The 25,780-nt window shown below is 31.9% G+C and overlaps 2 protein-coding genes and 1 long non-coding RNA gene across 3 annotated transcripts in view; 2 read left to right on the plus strand and 1 right to left on the minus strand.

Moving 5' to 3' along the window:
• Positions 1 to 7,630: 7,630 nt before the first annotated feature.
• LOC136974080 (uncharacterized) lies at positions 7,631 to 8,299 on the plus strand. Its single transcript, XR_010880592.1, has 2 exons — positions 7,631 to 7,831; positions 8,126 to 8,299. It is a non-coding gene; the product is annotated as an uncharacterized lncRNA (long non-coding RNA).
• A 207-nt stretch (positions 8,300 to 8,506) lies between these two features.
• LOC136974074 (short-chain dehydrogenase/reductase family 16C member 6-like) overlaps positions 8,507 to 25,780 on the minus strand; it is a 90,256-nt gene continuing 72,982 nt past the window's right edge. The window contains exons 2-5 of the mRNA XM_067268851.1: positions 12,931 to 13,408; positions 12,095 to 12,339; positions 9,664 to 9,780; positions 8,507 to 9,572 (exon numbers count right to left, since the gene is read on the minus strand). Coding sequence (XP_067124952.1) covers positions 9,476 to 9,572; positions 9,664 to 9,780; positions 12,095 to 12,339; positions 12,931 to 13,386 — 915 coding nt within the window. The 5' untranslated portion in view covers positions 13,387 to 13,408 and the 3' untranslated portion in view covers positions 8,507 to 9,475. The remainder of the gene's footprint in view (positions 9,573 to 9,663; positions 9,781 to 12,094; positions 12,340 to 12,930; positions 13,409 to 25,780) is intronic.
• Positions 23,983 to 25,120, plus strand: LOC136974108 (piggyBac transposable element-derived protein 4-like). Its single transcript, XM_067268918.1, has 2 exons — positions 23,983 to 25,014; positions 25,067 to 25,120. The coding sequence occupies exons 1-2, from the start codon at positions 23,983 to 23,985 to the stop codon at positions 25,118 to 25,120; spliced, it is 1,086 nt and encodes a 361-aa protein (XP_067125019.1).

Consider the following 25,780-nt stretch of genomic DNA (forward strand, 5'->3'; position numbering starts at 1 on the left):
AAGAAGGAAGTTTTTGTTGTGAAATGTTTCTAGAATCATTTTAAAACTAAAAGTTAAAATAGAATTTATTAAAAATTGCGAAAAACAATTAATGTGTGATGTAGTTAAGGTTTTAAAGTTTCCATTGTGAGCTACCGCCGATCCCGATCGGACACGCTAGAACACGTGACTCCGCTAGGCATCTTACCCCGACAAATGGGAAAGATGCCACATTTTCCTGGGGTAACATGCCTATCTTTTGTTAATTGAATTCCAATATGCCTATTTTTAATAAATTTTTGTTTTCTCGTTTTATTGCAGGATATGCATAGAAATTATATAAGGACTTCTGAAAAAGGTTTTTGGACTGAAAAGAGCTTTCAGCTAGCTATAGAGCACGTTAGGACGGGCGAAAACTTAACAATACTTATACTGCGCTGTTATACTTACTATGAAGTACTTTGTACTACATATGCAATTAATTAAATTTGGTTAAAATATTCGAAAATTAATTTTATGCGATTATATTTGTTATCTTACCCTAATGGCATTTGACATCTCACCCGGATATTTGGGGTGAGATGCCTAAAATGTCAGACAGTAAAAAAGTCGTCATTGCAAACACAATATACAATTATTTTTTATATACTCCAAAGTCTATTAACAAGGATCAAACAAGTTGAAATCAGAGTAAATATCATCCCTGGACCAATCTGCTCCATATTCCATGTTCACAACCATATATATCTAAATCAATTAATTTAAATGTGTGCCTTAATAAATATTCTATCTATATCAACAAGAGTTAGCCTATATTAATTTTGCAAATAATCATGGTATTTGGTGCAATTCCGAAAAACTCTCACTCTACCATTTGATACAGGATTGTCAAGGTTTAACAAATGTGCACGACTCACTTGATATTAAACGAAAAATTCAATGTAAATCACTCCTTGAACTTAGAATGATCAACAAAGATAATAAAAAAGTTTTATATAAATTATATAATTACTTTATCAAAATTACTGAAAAACCTAACTTAATAGTTCATTGTTCATTACTACTATATAACTGGTTTTATCTCTATTAATAACATTAAGGATTTGATTGTAATTATCCAACAAAAATATACTTGTAATTAATGTTATAACTGTTATTATTTATATATGTAAACTGTTCAACCTTTCTTTGTAATTTTCCCTATTAAATGTAAAACCCCCTTAACAGGGAAACTCTTTCCTTTTTGTGAATAAACGTTTATTATTATTATTATTACGTTGGGTTAAGTGAGATATACTCGGTTAACACTGGTGGCTGTGTACTATGCCGGACCAAAGTAAAAGCATAGTGATCAAAACAAAAATTAAAGAAATGTATCTGTGCGTGTGTGTCTGTATTCAGGAATTTCCTCACAATATGACATGTATTCAATATAGTGTCCTTCTGTAGTGTAATGTATGTGTTTCTATTCAATTGTAATGTGCCCAGGCTTTTATGTAGTGTGTGTGGTATCACACCTGTAGAGGAGAGAACAACAGGTACAATTAGCACCCTATCATCCTCCACAGATGCCTTATTTCCTGGGCGAGTTCTGTGTACTTGCTGATTTTTTCAGTGAATGTGTTTTGTACATTGTGAGTGTTTGGAATGGATATGTCTATAATGTATGTGATTTTATTGTGTTTGTTAATGAGTGGGATGTCTGGTCTGTTGTGGTAAATTGTTTTATCTGTGATTATGGATCGGTCGTAGTACATTTTGTGTGTGTTGTTTTCCAATATTGTCCGTGGAATATACTTGTAGTATTGTTCGTGGATGTCTAATAATTTGTGTTTCTTTGCAAGCTCTTGGTATATTATATATGCTACTTGATTGTGTCTATGTAAATAATCTGTCTGTGCCAAGAGCTTGCAACCAGAGGTGATGTGTTGTATAGTTTCTGGCATGACGTGACATTTTCTGCATGTGTCATTTGTGAGTGTTGCATCTTTGAGTATGTGTTTTCTGTAGTTTTTAGTACTTATGACCTGATCCTGTATGGCGATCATGAATCCTTCCGTCTGCCCAAAGAGGCATCCCCGAGCTAACCAGCTGTTTAACGCAGTTTTGTCAACAAAATCCTGGGCCAGGTCGTAAGGATGCCTGCCATGGAGTGCCTTTCGAGCCCACGATTGCTTAATGGTGTCTATGCTTTTTATATGTTGTGTTGTGTCCATATGTTGTGAGTGTACATTTAATGGTGTGTTATTCGAGTCTGCTAGAGTTACTGCTTTATGTAACTGTGATGTTTCTTGTTTTCTGTGGAAAAACTCTCGCAGTGACTGTATTCGTTTGTAGTGAAGGTTAACTATGTCAATCAGGCCACGTCCGCCATCTTTACGTGGAAGGATTAATCTTTCTATGGCGGATTTAGGATGATGTTGTTTATGCTTAGTAAGTGTTGTTCTTGTTTTCTTTTGGAGTTGCTCGAGATGTGTGTGAGTCCAATGTATAACTCCAAAAGAATATGTGAGTACTGGGATGACACATGTTTATTGCTTTATCTGTGTGTTTTGCATTTAATTGTGTTCTGAGAATAGCATTTAACGTACTTTGGTAATCTTTAATTAATCTTTGCTTTATTTGTGCATGTTCTGTTAGTTTGGCCTGTTGGAATCCTAAATACTTGTAGAACTCACACTTTTTCATGGATTCAATAACGTCCCCATTTCCGAGTGCAAAATCTTCTTTCTTCAGAATTCCTTTTTCTATGTGAACTGTTTTGCATTTATCTAGGCCAAATTCCATTTGTATGTCCTTGGTGTATGAATGTGTGATTTGTAGGAGTTGATGAAGTTGTTTTTCTGTGGATGTATAAAGTTTTATGTCATCCATGTACAGTACATGAGATGTGACAGTGTAAATAAACTGTGTTGTTTTTTCATGTCTGATATTGTAACCATATTGCGTATTGTTTAACGTATTAGATAAAGGGTTCAGGGTTAAGAAGAACCAGAGAGGACTAAAGAAATCTCCTTGAAAAATTCTTCGTCTAATAAATATTTAATTTGCTTATGTATGGTAGTGTTATGAACCCTGAGATGTAGTGTTGTTCTCCAGTGCTGCATAGTGTTTTGGAAGAATGTAATGAGTGATGGATGTATTTTGTACATGTGTAGAATATGCAGCAGCCAACTGTGTGGAACAGTGTCGAATGCTTTTCTGTAGTCTATATATGCCATTGTATGTTTCTATGTTGTTTGTGTGCTTGCCGTAGAATGACTGAATCCATGAGTAACTGTTCTTTGCATCCCCTGTGATTTCTACGGCAACCTTTTTGTTGTTCCGTTAGAATGTCGTGTTCTTCAATATGTTTGTATATTTTGTTTGTGATACAGGATGTCAATAATTTGTAGAGTGTTGGAAGACATGTAATTGGTCTGTATTGTGTGGGGTCTGTGGTATTGTTATTTTTAGGTTTCATGTAGGTGATGCCCTGAGTAAGAAAATTTGGCATGTCTTGTGGATTGATGATGATGTGTGTTAGGTGTTTAGCTAGTTCCTGGTGCAGTGATATAAATTTTTTGTACCAGAAATTGCGAATGTTGTCTACACCAGGTGTCTTCCAGTTGTGTGTTCTGTTAACAGTGTATTGGACATCGTGTATGTTTATTTCAGCACAGAGCATAGTTGATATGTTGTGCAAGTTTCTGTTCTCCTCCTCGATCCAGCCTGCATCAGCAATGTGTGTGACAGCACTGGACCGAAGAAAAGACCAGTAAGTTGTGAGTTCTTCTTCTGTTGGTGTGCCACTGTGCTGTGTATCAGTGTTTGTTTTGATACTGATTTGTCTGTAGAAGAGTTTTTCATTGTTTGTGAATAATTTATTTTGTTGTTTTCATATTGTACATGTTTTGTATCGTTTGAGTCTACGTGCTTTGGCTGCGAGTTTTTGTTTTGATATGCGTGTATTGATATGCGTGTTCTGTAATGCGTGTGTTGTGATGTTCGTGGTTTGTGTGTGTTTTTGATTTTCTTGAAAATGTTTTTGAGCTGTTTCCTTAATTTGGGTGTTATGTTGTTTTTAGTGTATTGTGTCAGTCTGCCTAATTGCTGTCTAATGTCATTTATTTGTGTTTCTATTCTTCTGTGCCAGGTAGGCTTGTGATAGAACTGTGTTTTGTGTGTATCTGTCTATGATTGTATTTTCAGTCCATGGTGTGTCACTACTGTGACTGCCCCAGCATAAACTAATGTACGAGTCTGAGAGTGTAGAAATTGAATGAATGTAGTGTGGTAGTAAGTGAGTGTTTACATAATTTAGTGTTTTTCCTATTACCTTTGACGTGTTGATTTTTGGTATTCGTTGTCGTTGTGTGGGATCTGTGCTTGTATATTTAGTGAGTATTTCCTGAAATATAATTGAAAGCGTATTAATTAAATCTATGTCTACGTTATCAGTGGTGGATGAGAAAGAGTCTGTAGTATCAATAGTGGTAGTTGTTGCGTGTGCGCTGTAATCGGTGCTTGTTGCTGGATTATTCTGATCTTCTTTAATGTTAAATGTTTCTGTGTGTTAATGTATTTGATCAGCAACCTGTTGTTTGATAAGTTCAAGTGTTGTTTGTGGAAAAAAGTTGTTGTGTATAATTGTCCTTTTTTGATCAACAACCTTTTGTTCGGTGACAGTGAGGTGAGGATATTGTTGTGTGAATCTTAGGTGTAGTTGTTGTCTGTATGCTGTCATGTTTGTTTCGAGTTTTGTGACGGTGTAGTAATGACGGATGATAAACTCGTTCATTTCTACTGTCCATTTCATCCGTTGGCGTGGTTTTCGAGCCTTTGTAGTCTGTGGATGCATTGCCACAGAAACACCAAGGCTTGGTTGGTTCCTCACATGTGTTTTTTTCCCTTTTTTTTAACTCTTTCCGCCCTGTGGGCACTAAGAGGGCCTCTTTTAGTAGGCCCATTATGGGTTCGGCCAGGCCCACAATGGGGCGACCGGGTGGTTAGGGACGGGGCCCGACATATCCCGAACGGACCAACCTCCGAAAAATTCCTGTTCGGATTCGAACCCGGGTCCCCCATAGCGGTAGGCTGCCACCTTGACCGCTTACTCCTCACATGTGTTGAGGGCATTGCAGTAGCCATGCTTGGGCCGGCACTGCTTTCGCCACCGGTAATCAGAGGAGACTGTGGCATATTTTTCGAACGTGAGCCTCTGCCTAACCCACGAACGCGGCCCTTGTTAACCCGGGCGACGTCCAAGCCGGTATCATATTTAGATCTGGTTATTACCATAATAAATATCTCCACAGAATGTGGATGTGGTCACTCTTAGCTTCATTTCTCCCCATAGACCTTACTGGCATGGGTGTCCCTACCAGGAGCTTGTGCTCCAGCTTGCATTGCTCTATGGATCAGTAAAATTACTGGGCTCTCCAACCACGACCAGGTGGTGACCACGGGAGAGTTGTTATTATTATTATTATTTAAAAAAATTACTTTTCAGTTACAACACATTTTCCTTATAGTTTTTATTAAATTTCAAAATAGTAGTTTTTATCAATATTGTTATTTATTTCAATAAATTATTAAATAAATTATTAAGATTTTAAGATTTAACAGATAGTTTCGTTAGATTATCACATAAAAAATTAAAAATAAAATTCATGTGTAAAATAGTCCTGTGTTAGGCTTAACTCGATCACCTAATATAAAAAATTGACATTGCTCAAAATATTATAGAAAGAATCAAAATTCTTTGCTGATAGTTTAGACATAAATGTTTTCTCTGCATGAAATGAAGCAAGCGAAAAAATAATGGGTGGATTATCAAAAATTTGGCAATTTACGACATGTTCTCGATTCTGTAATTTATTTTCTTCATAATATAAAATATTCACATAGTAATACTTAAAAAGTGCATCCATGTCAATTCCTGAATGTTATATTAATACAATTATCAAAAATTTTATAATTTTCACAATTTGTATTATCATAATTTAATTTTGTTTTTTTTCGGTCGCCTCCCAATTTCAGTTTTATTAAGTATTTTTTCCAGCTTACCAAGTTTTGGCTACTTTGCGCCCAATTTGGTTACTCTTTTTTAGTTTGGCGTAAAAATATCATTTTGGGAGTTAAAAACAATATGTAACTTTATAATAAAAAAATCTAAACTTCATAAATTAAAATGTGTTGTTTCAAATATATAATTTAAAAATGATTTTTAGATTTATGTATTTATTTTTTGTACAAATGGATAAAGATATATTGCTTTATAGCTTTTACAACTTTAAGGTGTTAATTGACCAATCTTTATTTTTGTTTTAATCATGAAATATTACATAAAAGCAATCATTTTAATTCATTCTTGGATTCTTGTTTTTGCTAGCCAATGCCTTAATATGTATCGAGTCGACTGTGAAAATTTCAGGTTAGAAGCTTGTTTTTATACTGTATCGACAGATATAAACGAACACGATTGTATAGCTCTTTTAAATTGTGTATATTCTAATAGAGAAACCTTTCAAGCTGTTCTAAATTCATTTACTCTAAAAAATGAACAAAATATCAGTAAATTACTACTAATTAATGCAACTGTTAGCTTCAGTAATTTTTCTGAATTGACAAAAAGTGATATGAATCACTTAAGTAATGTGAAACATTTAAAGTTTTCTCACTTAAAAAGGATCTTAAAGCTTTGCTAAGTATGGACCAAAAAATTTTCTCTTATATAATTTTCAGCCAGGACCGAAGATCTATTTAAAAACATTGTTTTGTTGTAAATTTTAAAGATTTAAACTGTGGATTAAGAAATTCAAAAAATAAAAAAAGTAAAAAAAATATAAAAAAGTAAAAAAATATAAATATTGTTATACAAAAAATACATTTCTATAAGTACATTTGCATTAGTAATGTAAGATATTAAATGATGGAACATTTGTAATGTTTTTAATTCTGTTATATAAAGATCACGTTTAAACAAATTCAAATCTTGTTCATTTTTACTTTCCCAACCGTGTCATATATGAGAGAGATGTGGCGATAGGTCAAAAAATGACTCCTAAGATTTATAATTTTTGGACTCGAGACACTTTGAAACTCCGAGAAATGCAAAAAAAAAAAAAAATTGTGTTTTATTTCCTGTTTATATGAATATTAATGTATATGTGAGAGGCTTGATTTTGTTCACCCTAATTGAAGCTTAATAATTCCTCTGCTTGCCAAAAACTTCTGAAGTTTTTTCAGGGAGGTTTGTGTATTGGGGGATTGATGGTACTAAATTTTGGTGGTTAAAGATTTTAATGGAAATTTACGATTTACGACTAAAGCTATAGGTATGCCATGTTTTAACGATAATTTAAACTGAAAACCTGCTTAAATTACTTTTTTACCCGTTAATACATTGTAGTGTGAATTTTTGTGTTTGCATTAAAACAGCTACAATATTCATACACACACTTTTACAACCTCTTTTTTTATTAAACATTAATAAAAAAAAATAGAAAAAAATCATTTAACATAAAAAATAGAAAAAAATGTTACTATACATTTGGTTCATAAAAATATTAACACTGAGAATTGTGTATTTTCAAATTTTGAATTATATTGAATTACTTGAATAACTGAAAAAAAGTGAGAACGTAATCGATGTAACGAACGTAAAAACGTTAAAAAATCGAAAATGACAAATTTATTTTAAAATAGTAGTATATTTTTTTGCATTTTATGTAGAATAAAAACAGAAGAAAACGCTGGTGTAACCTGCTTATGTCTAGGATGTATTGTTCTAAAAAAAAAAAAAAATAAAACAAAACACCGGGGAAGAGTTCTCAAACTTTTACATTGGTGCCATCTGGAGATCACAATAGTAACTATTTTTTATATACACAAATAATATTTTATATATTACAAAAAGAAAAAAATTAACTTATTAAATATTACACAATAATAATTAGAAAGTATTATCTACCTGTATATTTTTTATTTTGATAACTTTGATGAATTTTATGATTATAATAATAATAATAATTTCATTATTTTAATATATTTAAATTTAATTAATGGTATATAATTAAACAATGAGAAATGAATTTATTTACTGAAATAATATTTATAAATAATGGAAAACATTTAATATTTTAAATTATTTTTTATTTCTTAGATAGCTTCTACGTCATAAGAAGGTCACGGAAAATAGAATGGCGTCAACCTCACCTGCCGCAGGGGTTTCTGCGGTCACGTGACGAAGCACGTGTGTTTGTTTACAATATTTCTTACTATTATATTTTGTAAATTAATTAACAAAGTTGAATAAAAATGTAAAAAATTACAGAAAGCGATGAATAACAAATATAAAAGAGCATAAATTAGTACAAAAACTAACAAAATAATAAAAAAAATTACATTAATTAAGGCGAATAAATTTAATTAGATTGTAATTTTTTTTAATTATATAATCTGACAAAACACATCGTTTAGTCTTAGAAACATTTTTCCAAGTACAATACAACAATTACACTGTAATTTAAATTTACATTGTAATCTAACCATGACCCATTCTATCTAAGCAGTATGTTTATTTAAAAATCGAAGACGAATGAAAAATAACTATGTAAAATAAAAACAGAAGAAGACGATGGCGTATTCTGCTTATGTCTAGGATGTATAGTTCTCAAGAAAAATAAAATTAAAAACGCCGGCGTATTTTTACGCTGGTGAGAGTTTTCAAACCTCTCAAACCGGTTTCTCGTATGACGAAGAAGTTCGTCGGTATACATTATAATAACTTACATTATAGTGCTTATTATAATGTATTATATTATAATAATTACATTATAATAATGCGGAATGAATTTTAAAGTTGAGAGTAAAAAAATTTGTTGCATCGCGATAGAATTGACGCGAAGCCGGGAAGAGAAAAACCATCCCTGCACCTGTTAGGCGCAGAAGAGGCGATTCTTGTACAGTACCTGACAGACACAGACAGGTGAACTTTGCACTTTCCGCCACAAAAGAGGCTATCCTCGTATCTGCAGGCCACGGGAGAAACGATCTTTGCATTGGCGGGTACGGAGAGATGATCCAAGAACAAAGCAATGGATGGTGATTGCTTTGCTCTTGTGTTATGTTCGTTTTTCCGTTAGGCGCACGTAATACTGCTTTTATCTTTGACCCCTAGGCCTAAATTCCGTTAGGTGTGCTCGTCGCATCAGAGAGCATGGACATTGTCACTGTAATACCTTTGTATAAGTCATGGACTCCTATTTTCTCCTTTCTTGGCTCTATTTTAGATAACAGAGGGAAAATATGGCAATCGGTCAAAAAGGACCGATTGCCATACTTTCCTTCTCACAGAAATGTCGCAAAAACTGGAACATACAATTTGTTAAAAGAAAACAAGAGTAAACTTCATAAAAGTTTAAACAAATAGTTACATAAACAACAAGAAATTTCATACAGTTATATAAAATCAATACTTACAAAGGTAAAATTTATACAAAAACAAAGAATATTAATCGTTTTTTCTCGATCTTCCAACAAAATTTTTCATAGCGTTATACCCTTGTAATAACTCGTAGTACACAGAATATGCTGTTACAGGCATTATGCTACCAAAACAGAAAAAATATATGTACTATATGTATATATTTTAGATAAAATTTTAAAGAATAAAATTAAAAAATGATAAAAAACACTAACGCTTTCACCATGACTATAGCGCCAAAGATACTTGGAAGAATGACTGTTTCTTGATTGCATCTTACACCAGATATTATTTCGTCGGCAACGTATTCAGGTGTCAAAACTGAAAAATATCTGAAATTTTTATAGCATTTTAAGTTTTTAAATCATTTTAAAAATAATTTATAAAATTAAATTAGTATAAAGCCCGAGAACTAAAGAAATATGTTATATTGAGCGATAGCGGCAATTTACGATTACTCTTCAATATTTCTATCTGTTCCAGCTTAATATCTACTTTTCTGAGTGTTAAAATTTATTTAAAAACTTCAAAATACGTATTCAATTTTTTATTTTAATATTTTATATTAAAATCCCTAAAACCGAAGCCCTAAACTTTTCTAAATCCTTTCGATTATGTAATTCCAAGGGATTGTCTCTTAATATTTTCATGGTTCCTGGCATTTAAGCATTATAGTAGGGTAAATAAGTTAAAAGAGAAATTATAAATGACAATATGCGACTTAAAATCCACATTAAATATGTTAGTGATATTTTTTATGATGTAAAATATAATAAAAAATGCTAATTTTTATCAACTTATGGACGCCTGCGGTGTTTAAATAGGATATTTGGTAGAGGGATGAGATAAGGCAATGCAACACTTGGGCAATCTCCCGGCAGAAGTATCTTCCGAGAGAACTTTCTATAGAAGACTGGCCCCTATTTAGATATTAGACAATGTGAATAAAACCTGTGTAAAGTTTAACCCCAACTTTGTATATTCTTTAAACTTTTTTATGAATCATTTGTCGCTCATTTGCTGGTGTTTCTAGTCACATATAATCGTTCTTTATAATAATAATAAGCTGTTAATAAAGGTGTCAAAACCCCAACTTTTCTGATTTTTAATTTTTTCGTGAATCATTTGTTCGTGTTTGTTAGTCAATTAAAATTTAAGATTATAGTTTTTTTCCTATTTCATTAATTGCTTCAACTGTAGTGAGCTAAGAATTATTGTTTTTAATTAATTCTAAGAATTATTAAAAATATAAACAATTTAGCCTAAAACCAAGCCCACGCACAGGATTATTTTTTAAAGTGAGATATTAAATAATACGATATTTTTTGTAAAGTAGTTCATTAATTTTTAAACTATAATCTATACAGAGTAACTCTATACATCATTCATTGTCCGTCACTGTCTACTAAGACAGTGACGGATCAAGCAGTTGGAGGGTTCCAAGCGTCACATGGATTTGAGATCCCTTGTTCTAAATACTACTAAGCATTGCTATCAAATTAATTTATTACTTAATAAAACAACACTAATTAAACAATCGTTTCCTTAAAAATAAATCTCTAAATATCTAGATGAAGATGGGACAATAGACAATAGACCAAGGAGGGACTAAACTGTTATAAAATAAATGTTTACAGTTTTGTATCACCTATTGTTTCTTTGAATTTTAATTCTCCCAAATTTAGATTAAATCTCTCCAAACCACTCTGCACGCACTTAACAATATTTACTTGGAAGCAATGTTACGGTTGTAAAATAAACGAGTGTTATTCTAAGATGTTAGTTACTTGTAACGTATTAAAGAATATTCATCATAATTTGAAATTTTGCTAATAATGTTCAGCGAGTGGGCTTGCTTGCTTTTAAGCTAAATTCTGTATATTCGTTAATAAATTCTTAGAAATAAGTTAAACAATAAGTTTAACTTATTTCTAAGAATTAAGAAATCCCTCGCTAATCACAATTAAAGCGGGAAAGGAACTATAATCTCGAATGTTAAAAATGTTTGTAAGTGTTCACTAATAAGCAATTTTAATTGCCTAACACCAACAAACGATACGTAAAAATTTTTTTAAACAAAGTTGCAGGCTCACCCGACTCTGGTATAAATAAAAATCACGTGACCTCGGTGAGGCACGAACCCACCACTACTATTCAGTGATTTTATTCATTCGGCCTGGCCTTTGGTGGGCTAATAAGATACTTAAACATTGTATATGTTCCCTTCTTTGAAAGGAATTTTTGGCACCTACATCAAATCAAACAGTATACAAAGTAACTGTATATATTTGGTTTATTTGTTTATGGCAGAGATTGTCTTCCGGGAAGACTTTCTAAAGAAAAACTGGTCCTATTTAGGTGTTACAGAAGTGAAGAAAACCTGAGAAACTTGAGGCCAGCCCGTTGCAGCCAGGCGCGAACCTACGACTACATTGTTCAGTGGTTGTATCCACTCGGCTACTGGTGGGATATTATATATGTATTTCCCAAATAATACGTTCCCAAATAAAATTGTGCTTTACGTTATCAGTTATTACAAACTTAAGAAGAATGTGCTTGTTACAGTACATATAAAAGAAAACAAAGTTAATGGCAATATAGCGTGTAGGTTTAATAACAAAAGTTTAAAAGCAGGAAACAACTTACCCCCCATCAGCTCCTTCAAATAAGCCTGTATTTATGAAGAACGGTGCCACTAATGTCAGCTTGATACCCGAAACGTTATCATTTTTCAATTCAAAATGTAAAGATTCGTGGGCAGTGATGGCGGCAGATTTACTAGCGCAGTAATCGGAAAGACGATTTATTCCAGAGAATCCGGCCAGACTAGAAATCGTCACAATATGACCATGGTTCCTACTGATCATATCAGGCAGGAAGGCTTTCAGTGTCTGATTAGAATAGAGAATATATTTTATTTTCCAAATATAATACATAGGCGTACATAATTAAATTTTTATTCTAGAATTATAATTTATGTAAATGTTGCCTAATATTTAATGTATTTGTGATGCAATAAATAAAAATCCAGCAACGAGTTGCTTAACTTCACGGCAAAAACATTTAAAATTGCGTGTGGCTCCATCTTTTATGAGATTTAAAAAATTTTTTTTTATATCATTAATTATTATAAAATAGGGAGTAAACATAAATGTATTTATTAATGTAATTAAATACACTAAAACCTGCGTAAAGCGAAATGGCATGTTACCGAATATTTTTTCCGTTATAAACAGGTTTTTAACAAAGAAAATAGCTCCGTTCCGAAAAATTTATCCCGTTTAGGCCGGTTTCCGTTTTATCGAGGTTCCGTTTTGGAAGGTTTTACAGTAGGCCTATATAATATTAATTATTAAAATTGTATGACATGCGTTCAGAAGATGGCAGTGTAAAACGTGTTGCTAATTTCTTTTACGTGAAACGAAAGATTGTCGCGTATTGTTCAAACAATTTATAAGGACTATAAATTAAATTTAACTCACCCAAAAATGTGCTATGACGTTAACTTGAAAGGTCTTCTCGATAAGATGATCGGGGATATCTAAAAGATTCTTTCCCGTTACGATGCCAGCATTGTTGACAAGAATAGTGACTGGACCCACTTCTTCCTTCACTTTACGCGCCACAGCGTAAACTTTCTCTCTATCGGTGACATCACACACATACGAATGACATTCACCTCCTCGGCTCTTCACTTGTTGCTGTGTTTCGAGATTACCTTCCTCGTTAACGTCCCAAATTACCACACGACATCCCACACCTGCGAATCTCAGCGCTAGTAGACGACCTATTCCGCTTCCACCTCCTGTAATCAGTACGATCTCTCCATCCAGTTCTTTATAACGAAGCTTCCTCGGTACGAACTGCAACACTACCGCCTCTAACCAGAGATATAACATGTAAAATATGTTTACAATCACCTTAACTACCTCGTTCATGTTTGTCACACGTACAACTTCACTCTCAGCAGGCAACGCATATAAAAAGGAACGTGAGATCGGTCACATGACTACTACAAACGAATAGTGTGTTGCGTTGTAGTTGTATGTGTACGAGTAGAAGGAGCGAAATAAAAAATTGGTTATCAAGGGTAAATTATGTAATAAGAGCGATTTATCGTTGAACACTTCTGGAATATCATAGAATATTATATTTATGTTTTATTTTACAAGTTACGTACGAAATTTTTTACAATTGTAAAAAAAAACACGTAAACAAAAATACAGTTTAAGCATATTTTTTGATTTAATGTTTAAAGCTTTAAAATAACGATTGGCAAGAAATTCAACACAATAACTGGCAAGTAATACAGGTAGCACATATACCGAACTTCCGATTATCCGTGCGATGAAAATACTAGAATTACTATAAAATGACAAAGTATCATAAGCAACATTTAGCTTATTTTTGATTCCTCAACTGTAAATTCTAAGGGCGGAAGTGAGGTGAGTCATTAGCCTTATTGTAATATTATTTTACAATAGACATACTTGTTATAATCAGCAGATTTAAAAAATACTCTACTAGTCCTAGAATTAAAATACAGTAATTTGAATATATCTAAAAAGAATTTTACAGATAAATGTAGAATATAAATTTCTACAAGGTATTTTTGAAAATAGAAGAAATCTGCATTTTATGTTTATTGATTAAATATACATTTACTTGCAAAAGTAACTGGCATTTAGATTACTGGCAAGAAATTTAAAAATATACTATCAAACTTTTTAAAGATACTGTTTATGCTTGTTTATGTTTCAAATTGTTCAATTTTTATTTAATTATTCAGTTATCGATGTCGTATTATATAAAAAACGTCCCACATACAAAATCACCGTGTACTGTATTTTTATAAACTAGCACTTTGAAGGTCAACTTCTAAGAATTTATAATATAACATTTCCAAACAAATGATTGTAAATGAGTAAAATGTTAAAAGAATATTTATAATACATTTGCGGTTAAAAGATTTTTTAATAAAAGTAAATACACACAAAAATTATTACTACTATGATTCTCCGGTACAATTGACCGTGAAAAAAGGCTCTCTTTGTGCCTACATGCTAAAGTACTTTTTTCAAGATAGAGAACTTAATCATAATTTGAAAAAAATATCTAACAGCGAGTTGTTTAACTTTTCCGGCAGCAACAGCGTTTGTCGCCGTCTGTTACGATATTTTATTAAAAAACTTATATTATTAATTATTATAGAAAGATTAAAAAACAGCTTAATTTCAAGGGTATAGATGATTTTATTTTAAAAAAAACTTGTATTATAAATGCTAATAACAAGTAAAATCTTCATTAAGTCGGTCTTCACTCGAGATACAACTCATATCCCCCTTTATCTCCCTATCCCCTGGATCTTTAACCACCAAAATTTAACAGTATCAATCCCCTTAACACACAAACCTCTCTGCAAAATTTTAGAAATTTTCGACAAAAGGCACGGGAGTTATTAAGCTTCGAATTGGGTAACAAAATAATCCTTTCATACACCGAAACATCCATACATACAGAAAAATCTCCAAGTTTTTGGCATTTCTCGACGTTTCAAGGTTTCCGGAGTCCAAAAATGTGCAAATTTTGGGGGGAGGTCATTTTTTGAACGATTCCTTTTCCTCCGTTATAACAGAAGGAAAGGAAATTATGGCAATCGGTCAAAAATGATCCCCAAGACTATAACAGAGCCGAGAAAGTAAAAATGGTAACGAATTTCGAATTTATAAAGTTATTATTAGTATAGTTTATTACAGTCGAATTTTATAACGGGCACCTTCCAAAAGCGGCCATTTTTCAGAATAACTTTTCTTTCTTGGACAAAAATACATAGGATATAACCTGAAAAACCGGCCATGTACTGTAGTTTCAGACCAACATATTCTCGTCTGTTGCCGTTATACAGAGGTTTGACTCTATAAATTTTTATTTAATTTATATTTTACAAAATTAAACATGTTAATTTGTCTACTTTCAATAAAAATACTGTACTCTAATACCAATATTTAAGAAGGAAAAAGATAAAAATAGCTGTCAGATAATGATATGTTCAGTGCCTATCTACCAAAACAATTTAACAGAGCTTATTATTTAACGAAGAGTATTTTTAAATGAGATTTTTATTTAATTATTTTAAATACCCTACAGAGAATTAATTTAACGAAAGAACACAAGGAAAACGCTACGTTTAAAACTTGATTTGTATGAGACTATTTTTGTATGAGGATAATGATGGCGAAATCAATTAACTTGAAATTAAGCTAGATAATAATAGATACGTATACGGTATATTAGACGAAAAACCAGATAGAAGGGAAAACAGAGGTAATTGGCACGTGCACCAAATGTAATTTGGTTTTTTATGCAAAAATAGGCTATTACTTCCCTGGTTGTTATATATAAAAGAGCGGAAAAATATGGCGATCGGTCAGAAAGTGACCCCCAAGATTTTTATACTTTTCGAATTTTGTTCACTCTGTTTGAAGCTTAATAACTCCTCTGCCTTTTGTCGAAAATTTCAGGGAAATTTGTGTATTGGAGGGATCAATACTATTAAATTTTGGTGGTTAAAGTCGAGGGAATTGGGAGATTATGTGTCGTATGTCGAGTGAGGTCGGACCTAATAAAGATTTTGCTCGTTATTAGGATATATATACATATATATTAAATAAAACTCAACTCTACCGTCAAAATTAAGTTTTCTGCATTTTATAATAATTATTAATATAAAAAGATTTTAAACAAAATCTCATAACAGATGGTGCTATACAGAATTTTAAGTTACTTGCCGGGAAAGTTACGCAAATCGTTTCTGATTTGATTTCTATATATTTTATCGATTTAATTCGAGGGTTTTAATGAAGGAAGGTCCCACATTTATGACTGGCGTGTGCGTCATCTCACCTCTTGTAGCCCCTGGACACATAAATAATTTAAAATTTTTAATATTAAAGAAATAATAGGTTATTGAAATTCTTATAAAAGTTCGCAATGTTATATGTTAAAAATACGATTTCTATAAGGCAAATCTACTAACAGAGTTTGAAACAGAAAAAAATCTATAAATAAATATCTATATAAATATTTACTTACATTTAAGTACACATTCAACCTTAATAATTCAATAATGACAAATTAATTGTCTAAATAAAGAAGGATTAGAGAAATCTACTGTGACGTATTGTTACTCTTCCTTCATATCGGATTGAAACCGAACACACGAAGGGATGCATTTGTTAAAAAAAACTTTTCTTCCAGTCTTCGTGTCAAATCTTTTCATTTGCCACAAGTTAACCATCCCTAGAATAGATTATTCGTAATAATCTGTCTGTATGTACCGCGGAATACAATTATAATCATATATAATTTTAGTATTGGAGATTGTATCATGGAAGAAAAATTACGATGCGGCCCAGTATATTCCTTTTATGTGTTGTTTTAAAATAAAGCATTATTTCGAACGTTAACTTTTATTAAAACAGAGACCACAATAATATTGAAGAAGTCGGACTATTTATTATTAGATTATTATATTTTAAATAAACACCTAAAAAAATTTCAATAAGTCCGACACTATTCGAGATACGACGTATCACCCTCTCGATCTCTCCAACTACTCAATTTTTAACCACCAAAATTTAATAGTATCAATCCACCTAATACGCAGATCTCACCGCAAAATTTAAGAAATTTTCGACAAAATGCACCGGAATTATTAAGCTTGGTGAATGAATTGGTTAAAGATGGTAAAGAAAATCGTATCCCCCCCACACACTAACATCCGTACAGACAGAAAAAATCCTCAAATTGTTTTGCATATCTCGACGTTTTAAGGTTCTCTAAATCCGAAAATGAAAAGATTTGGGGATCAGCTTTTGATTGATCGTCATACTTTCTCTCTGTTATATATATAACAGCCAGGAAAGTAAAAATTAATATTTCATTTACAGAATAAGCGACGTGTTCATATTATTTATTTAATACGTTTCTATCAGACATTGTTCCATTTTTACGTGTCGTTAACCTGGAAAAAGTAATGTATTAAAAATAATTTTTCCTTAAAATAAGTTCTCTCAAAAGTAAATTTATTTGTCAATAATTACTCTATGAGAATTACTGACAACTTATTAATGCTCACTGTTAATAATAATACTAATTCAGCGAGTAATACAGTGTATTAATGATGCACCTCAGTCCCTCAAGAGTTCACTATATCGAGAGTCGTTTGCTCACTCTCGATATAGTGAACTTGTTAGGTATTGAGCGAAATCGTTTATTGTATCAAGTTCACATTGTAACACATTATAGACATACAAAATTATTCATATACCGAAACTACATTATATCGGATGTGTCCTATGTCAATACATAAAATTGAACAAAATTAAATGTTACTGAGATATTAAAAATCAATAAATAAAATCAAAATTATTAACTTTTGAGAACCAGAGCGTGAGTGACAGACGTGCATTTGATTCTTTATAGTTAAAAGTATTAATGGAAGTAAAACTTTTTATAAAGATTTGACTAAAAACAATTAAATATGGAAAAATGTAACCAATACTTAGAATGAATGATAAGTATAGTAATTAAAAAAAAGTAGGCGTTAAATCCTTGAATTTGAGAAGGAAAACTGTGCTTATATTTTTAAAAAAGTAATTTTTTTTAATATTATAGAATAAATAGCTTAAACATACACCAGATTTTTTATTAATAGGATAACATTTATATCTTATCTAACATTAAATAAGTTAATTCATACGTGAAATAACAATATGAAATATATTTTCCGTATTAAAATTCAAGGAAAAAATAAGATTTTGAATTTCAAACATAAGATTATTCTGATAATGTCGAAGTACAGTATATCCTTTTCAAAAACAGTCGAACTTCTAATGACGGCTATCTGTAAATGGCTGCCAGTTTTTCAGGATCGTTTCTTTTTGAAATGCATAAAAATAACTTCCATAATAACGGCCATTTATCCCGCAAGTGACCGCTGTTCACAGCTGTGACTGTATTTATTTGTATATTTATACTTGATAGTCACCTACGTGTGTCGTAATAAATGTATAAGTTCAAGCCCAGACAGAAGAAGCCAACAGGGCCTAGAACGCAGAGAAACCCCAATTTTAAGCTTCCTATGTAAAAAGTGAATGAAAGCAATTTAAAATTAACTTATAAAAGTGTTATTCTGTTAGTGAAGTACAGTCGATCTCCGTATATCCTTTTTTTAAAGGAACTGAAAAACGTGTAAACGGGGTACGACTCTACTGGCTTTCGAAGACGGATAGGGGCTTCATATCCCACTTCCCTCATGCTCGGTGTAAATTAAATAATTAAAAGAAAAATTAATTAAATTATATAATTCACAGTTAAATTACATATGAAAGTAAAAATAAAAATGTTTAAATTGATCGTAATAAGGAAATAAATCCTAAAAAAATTAATATAGTAGTAGAACGTATTATTGTTTTGTTGTATGTGTCTATTGTCTACTCATTAGTTTAAAATTCCAAATGTCGTTCTGCATAGCTGTAGCTGTAGAAATGTCCAAAATTTATAAAAAATATGAAATTAACAGAGTATTTCTTTACAGTATTTCCGTGTCCTTTTTTAAATTATGTTTTGAGACACCATGAAGTGTCTCAAAATGAGAGAATAAAATAAAGTCAAGGCTATTGCTTTTTTAGAGAATGTATTGACAAATAGGGAAAGTGATTTATTTTGATATAAACATTACTTAGGTGTTTATATCCGACTGATGACTGATGAAATGTGTTATAACAGTTATCTCATAGAAATAAATATAAACTTATTAGCATCTGAAACAAGTTTGTAAACATTTGTAAGATACTCTTTAATTGGGCTACAGTTTTCAAATTGAAAACCTATACATTCCCACTGTCCTCTGTCTGTCCCTTTTTTGATAATCTCGAGTTAGGTAAATGATAATCGAGAGCAGATATGAAAAGCATGGAAGCTAGAGGTTCCGATTAACTATATATGAACTTATGGTCTGAAGTCACGTTACTTCAATTGAAAAGTTTCTCGAAAACGGCCAGGTGTTAGGCGGTGTCCACTCAGCCTCTGGTGGGCGCAGAACAGAGTTAAGTACGTGAAAATCGAGACCAGATACAGAAATCTTATTTTTAAATTAAAACATAATTAAAAAGTGCAGTCCGACATTGTGACGATATCACAGTAAGTAATTTCTCGTTCTTTTATATAATTTTTGCTTATTTGTGGCTTCCTGCATGGCTTACCACACTTGCCTTGGATGTCACTATTAAGAAATGATGAATTATATAATTTCCATAAAAATTATAGAAATAGAAATTATATAGAAATAATACATAATTTCTATAAAAATTATAACAATAGAAATTGTATAGAAGTGATCTTTGTAGACATAGAAGAAACAATATATAATTTCTGTAGGCATTAAGCGATACGCTGTTTTTTCTACGAATATACGAACTCGTACGTATATTCGTAGAAACACGTATCTCGTATGTACTGTACAGTACGTGTTTCCTCTGAATATCCTAATACAGTAGAGCGTCGTTAATTGGAACGTCGGTAATTGAAATGGCCGGAAATTGGAACGATTTTCAGTCGGACTGTGTCGTGCTGAATCGAACGTTTTTGATACTAGATTTACTTCTAAAGTATAATTTTCATGTTTTTATATTCTTCAATATATTTATTTTGTTTGTACAAAATGAATAAATAATTTTTAACGATACGATATTTTCGATTATTATTATAAAAATGTTCGTTAGGCTTAAAATCGATGAAAATTCTCACGTATCAACACGAAGCGATACGCAACGGAGAAAAATTTGAACATCGGACAGGTTAATATATTTTTTCGTACAAAGTCGGAAATCGGAACAAATGACTAATTGGAACAACCCCAGTCCCCAATTGACTCCAACTTTCGACGCTCTACTGTATAACGGAAAAATTAAAAAGTGCATTATCCATATTCTTATTATTCTGCCATTTTTACAGATTCATGTGAATAGATATTTTTAATTATTTTCTCTCATCAAAAAACCTTAATTAATAAAATTTTTTTAGCAGGGTACGTTATGTGACTGTCAGTAAAACACTAGAAGTCCAAGATGTATAAATTTGATCACTAATAAATATGTTATGTCTACATTCACAACCATGATCAACAGTTAGAATTAGAAGGTAACCAATGCGCATTCACGTACAAAAGTAAAGTCAATGCACATTGGTTAATTGCGAATACAAGATAAAAACAGTTGTTGAAAATGTCAAATATTAATATAGTTTATACTCAGAACTGATTTATTTTAATATTTTTATTTATACGTAACATTTATTACTTTACTTACAGTTCTTTTATTTGATTTCAAAACTTAATTTTGAAAAGATTCGTTAAATAGTGAAACAATTAATTAAGGCTGAGGGCACACGAACGTATAAAGAACGTTCGTTACGACAAACGTATTTTTGTACTGACGTTGCCTTGACAACACAAAAGCGTATAATGTACGTACAGTTAATATGTTTGTAAAAAAAGTACTTTTGCCGACTTTTTAGCTACTTATAGACGTACTGTACTTGTTAACGGACGTACTTTATAAGTTGTGTGTCTGCAGCCAAAAGAGAATTATAGGTTCGATCGAAACAGTTTGAAACTTTACAAAAATATTTCAATAATTTCATTAATTTCGCAAAAAAACAAAACAAAAAACAATATGTTAAAGTTAGCTTCAGGCTGGATCAGATACGGAACGAAGACATAAGAGAGGATCTTGACATATTCGCCATGAAAAACAGAATATAACAGAATACATAGAAGGGGCATGTAAACAGAATGGCAGACTGAAAACTGCCAAAGAAGTTGTTCAAACATAAATTTAGAGAAAGAAGAGACGTGGGAGAACCCATGAAAACATGGAACGACCTTTAATTAAAGCTGAAACATTCTTGAACGATTTAAGTGATAGTAATTATTCTAAATTCTAATGTCAAATTACGTATGCTTTCTGTAAAGAATGAGGTTCGTGGAAATTGTGTAATCTTCTGATTACGCATGTTTCATTGCCTGAATAAGTCTAAACAAGTCTGAAAAGTTTATAATGTATCAAAAATACTGTAGTGAGATTTATGTTCACATTTCGTCAGATTTAATCATTAAAATAATATCATTTTCTTATGGCTTTCTAACAGTAACACGATACGTAGAACAACACATAAATATTGTGTTGTTAAATCTTGAATGTGAATTACAATTTAATGTAAATTTTCTGAGTAATTAGATGAAAAACTTTGTTAGTAGTTGGGAATATTGAGAAATCAATAAATTACAATGTAATGTAAATGTGTGATGCTGTATTTAAATGCCTTCAGTTCTTAGTAAAGTCTAGAGAGATAAAGTATGTAAATTGATTGCATTCATAATAATTAACTTGCCGTCCGGACCCGAGTTAACTCGGGCAACGTTTACACTAAGCACTGTCCGGACCCGAGATAACTCGGGCTAATTTAAATAATCGTACGTAAGAACTCGTTGCTCGAAATAATTCAAACAAAGCTTATTTACGTTCTATTGAATGTTGTTTATGACCTCAGCAAATTTCGTAATTTTACACCCAATAGAAATTTATGTTTTGGACCATTTTCTTGGTCCTATCTATAGAGATAGCATATCGGATCGAAAAACTCGTAACATATTTGATTATTTGCGGTATTTGATGAACATCTGTTTAGAAACCTATTGTCCCCTGAGAGTTGTATGAGAATAGTCCGCGAAAATCCATAAACAGCTGTTCTCAAGGACATTTAGCGTTATACACAGTTATGCGTCTGGTGTCGTGTGATCCGTAGCGATTTTTTTGTTACGTTAAAGATTTATTGTTTCTAAATAATACTTAATAAGGGAAATAAAGTTTTATACTAAAATGTTTTAGAAATGTAATTCATAAATTGGTGTATTAAATTTTTTTAAATTTTTTTTGGGAGTTTTTCCTGTAAAGCACAAAAAAACAATGTTAGGTTAGTGAGAATAAGCTTAGCCTATAATATAAATAATAAGATGAAACTAATATAAAAATTATTAGAAAATAACGAAATACATCCGAGTATTTCTTTATTTTCTAGTTCAAACGTGTAGAAAACCTTCTTCCCCCTCAGGCGTTGTTGAGAATGACCCGCGAAATCTCACAGTCAGCTGTTCTCAAGGTCAAGTAACTATTTATAGCGTACTGTAGTGTGTTGTATCTGGTTGCAAGTTTGTGATACATGAATAATAAAATGTATCTAAATAATAGATAATAAAAGAAAACAGTGATATAAGATATTATATTTTCATTTATATAAAAAATACGTGGACAGAAGCTGTGACCATCATTTTCAAATATCAAGCAATACATGGAAGTCTTGTAATAAAATTATTATACAAATATATATATATATGTATATTTGTATATGTTGATATCCACATCGACCCAATTTCTGGCAGTAGAGATACTTTGGTCAGAATCTACGCTCGATTCTGAGTCGCTGACATCGCTCAAATTATATTCCGATCCACTTTCAGAATAACTATCATCATCATATTCTGTACTAGACATTCTGGCAATAAAAGATTGTATATAAAATCCGTTTTTTATATTACGCGCGAGAAGAATATTTCCCAGATAAAATATACTTATAAACTTACTTGGAAAAGAGTAGAAAACACTTTTCACGACGCACAAAAGCAGAGATATTTTACTAAATCTAAAGGGAGAAAATTTTATCTAAAATCTGTTTTTTATATTACGCGCGAGAAGAATATTTCCCAGATAAAATATATTTATAAACTTACTTGGAAAAAAGTAGAAAACACTTTTCACGACGCACAAAAGCAGATATTCTACTAATGCAAAACCTAAGAAGTGTAATATATATATATGCATATAAAAGCATTACAAAGTATTGATATGAATTTTAGAATGTAGAAAATGTCGAATATTTCTACACAATAAACTCTAAACTTTTATTCTACTCTTGGGGCCTCCACTTCACCCTTCTTCTCTCTACCATGTTCTAAATTACTTTCCCTGTCCCTCTTCCCGCCTTTTTCTCCCTCGGTTTTATGAACCTTTGTCTATGTTTTTATAACCCTTTACTGCCGAGTGCAATAAACCAACAGAACCGCAACTGAACGAAGAGCAGGAGGTCCGATATTAGTACAGCTTCTTAGGTTTTGCGTTAGTAGAATATATCTGCTTTTGTGCGTCGTGAAAAGTGTTTTCTACTCTTTTCCAAGTAAGTTTATAAGTATATTTTATCTGGAAAATATTCTTCTCGCGCGTAATATAAAAAACAGATTTTAGATAAAATTTTCTCCCTTTAGATTTAGTAAAATATCTCTGCTTTTGTGCGTCGTGAAAAGTGTTTTCTACTCTTTTCCAAGTAAGTTTATAAGTATGTTTTATCCGGAGAATATTCTTCTCGCGCATAATATATATATATATAACGGATTTTATATACAATCTTTTATTGCCAGAATGTCTAGTTCAGAATATGATGACGATAGTTTTTCTGAAAGTGGATCGGAGTATAATTTGAGCGATGTCAGCGACTCAGAATCGAGCGTAGATTCGGACCAAAGCATCTCTACTGCCAGAAATTGGGTCGATGTGGATATCAACAATCCTTCTCCGCCTCCTCCACGATTTCCTTTCACAGGAAATCCGGGTTGTCGATTCAATATAAATAATGTCGATCCACTCGCTTTTTTTAAGTTATTTTTTGACTTACATTTAGTAAATTTGATTGTTAGCGAGACGAATCGTTATGCACTGCAACAGCCGCGATCATCCAGGCATCAGTGGGAGCCTGTTACAGTGGGCGAGATATATACATTTCTGGCTATCTGCATCTTGCAAGGTATTGTAAAAAAACCGGATGAGAGGATGTATTGGTCCACCAATGATTTATTTTTCACACCGATTTTTCCTAAACTCATGACTAAAAATAGATTTGCAGAAATAAAGCAAAATTTACACTTCGCGGATAATGCATCATTCGATTCGTCCACCCATCCGGCTCCTAAATTGAACAAAATTTTGGCTATAGTAAATAATCTAAATTCTAAATTTTCGCGTTTATACGAACCAGAGAGAGACATAACTGTGGACGAGTCTCTCTTACTATTCAAAGGTCGTATTTCCTGGAGACAATACATACCTCTCAAACGGTCACGTTACGGTGTAAAATTCTTTATGTTATGTGAATCCTCATCAGGATATCTGTACAAATTTATAATTTACACCGGAAAGGATACTATACTGGATCCAAAATATAACCAGATGCAAATAACTTCCCAAATTGTATTATCATTAGTGGACCCATTGTTGAACAAAGGCCACTGCGTAACTACTGATAATTATTATACGTCTCCTCAGTTAGCTGATTATTTGATATCGCATCAAACAGATATATATGGAACACTTCGTCTAAACAGAAGGGGGATTCCAGATATCATAAAAAGAAAGAAATTGAAAAAAGGAGAAATAGTGGCACAACAGAGGGGAAAAGTGATGATTTTAAAATGGGAAGACAAAAAAACTGTTACGCTGCTATCTACAGTGCACAATGCCACACTTGTATCTAAACAAACGCGTGTTGGTACTGTTCAAATGAAGCCACGTGTTGTCGTTGATTACAACGATACAATGGGAGGAGTTGATCGTTTAGATCAACAACTCCATGATTACCCAGTGGCTAGGAAAAGAGGAAAGAAATATTATAAGAAAATATTTTTTCATTTATTTGATATTTGCCTTTATAATTCTTTTGTACTCTATAAAAAATATGGCGGAGAGAAAAAACATTTAGCATTCAGAGCACAACTTATTGAACAGCTCATCAAGGAATTTCACACCGTAACTAAGGTATATAGAGGTCGGCCGAGGACACCAGGTCCATGTCCACTAAGACTGACAGAAAGGCATTTCCCAGCCTTCATTCCGCCGACAGAAAAAAAAGCAGCTCCCACAAGATGTTGCGCAGTCTGTTGTAACAAGCGTGATGCCAAAATGAAAAAAATTAGAAAAGAAACACGATATTGGTGCAGAAATTGCGATGTTGCACTATGTCCTGCACCATGTTTTGAAATATATCACACGACTGAAAATATATAATGTGTAAGAAAAAATTTATGTAAATACTGTATTTTGTAATGCTTATATATTATATATATATATTGGTATAATCACTTTATTACGCGACTTCCGTGTAATGCTATATATTTGCAATTGATGTTTCTGTATACCTACTTTTATATGCATCCAACTTTGTATA

This window comes from Centruroides vittatus, unplaced genomic scaffold, assembly GCF_030686945.1.
Source record: "Centruroides vittatus isolate TY-2023 unplaced genomic scaffold, ASM3068694v2 contig_341, whole genome shotgun sequence".
In the NCBI taxonomy this organism is placed as follows: Eukaryota; Metazoa; Arthropoda; class Arachnida; order Scorpiones; family Buthidae; genus Centruroides; species Centruroides vittatus.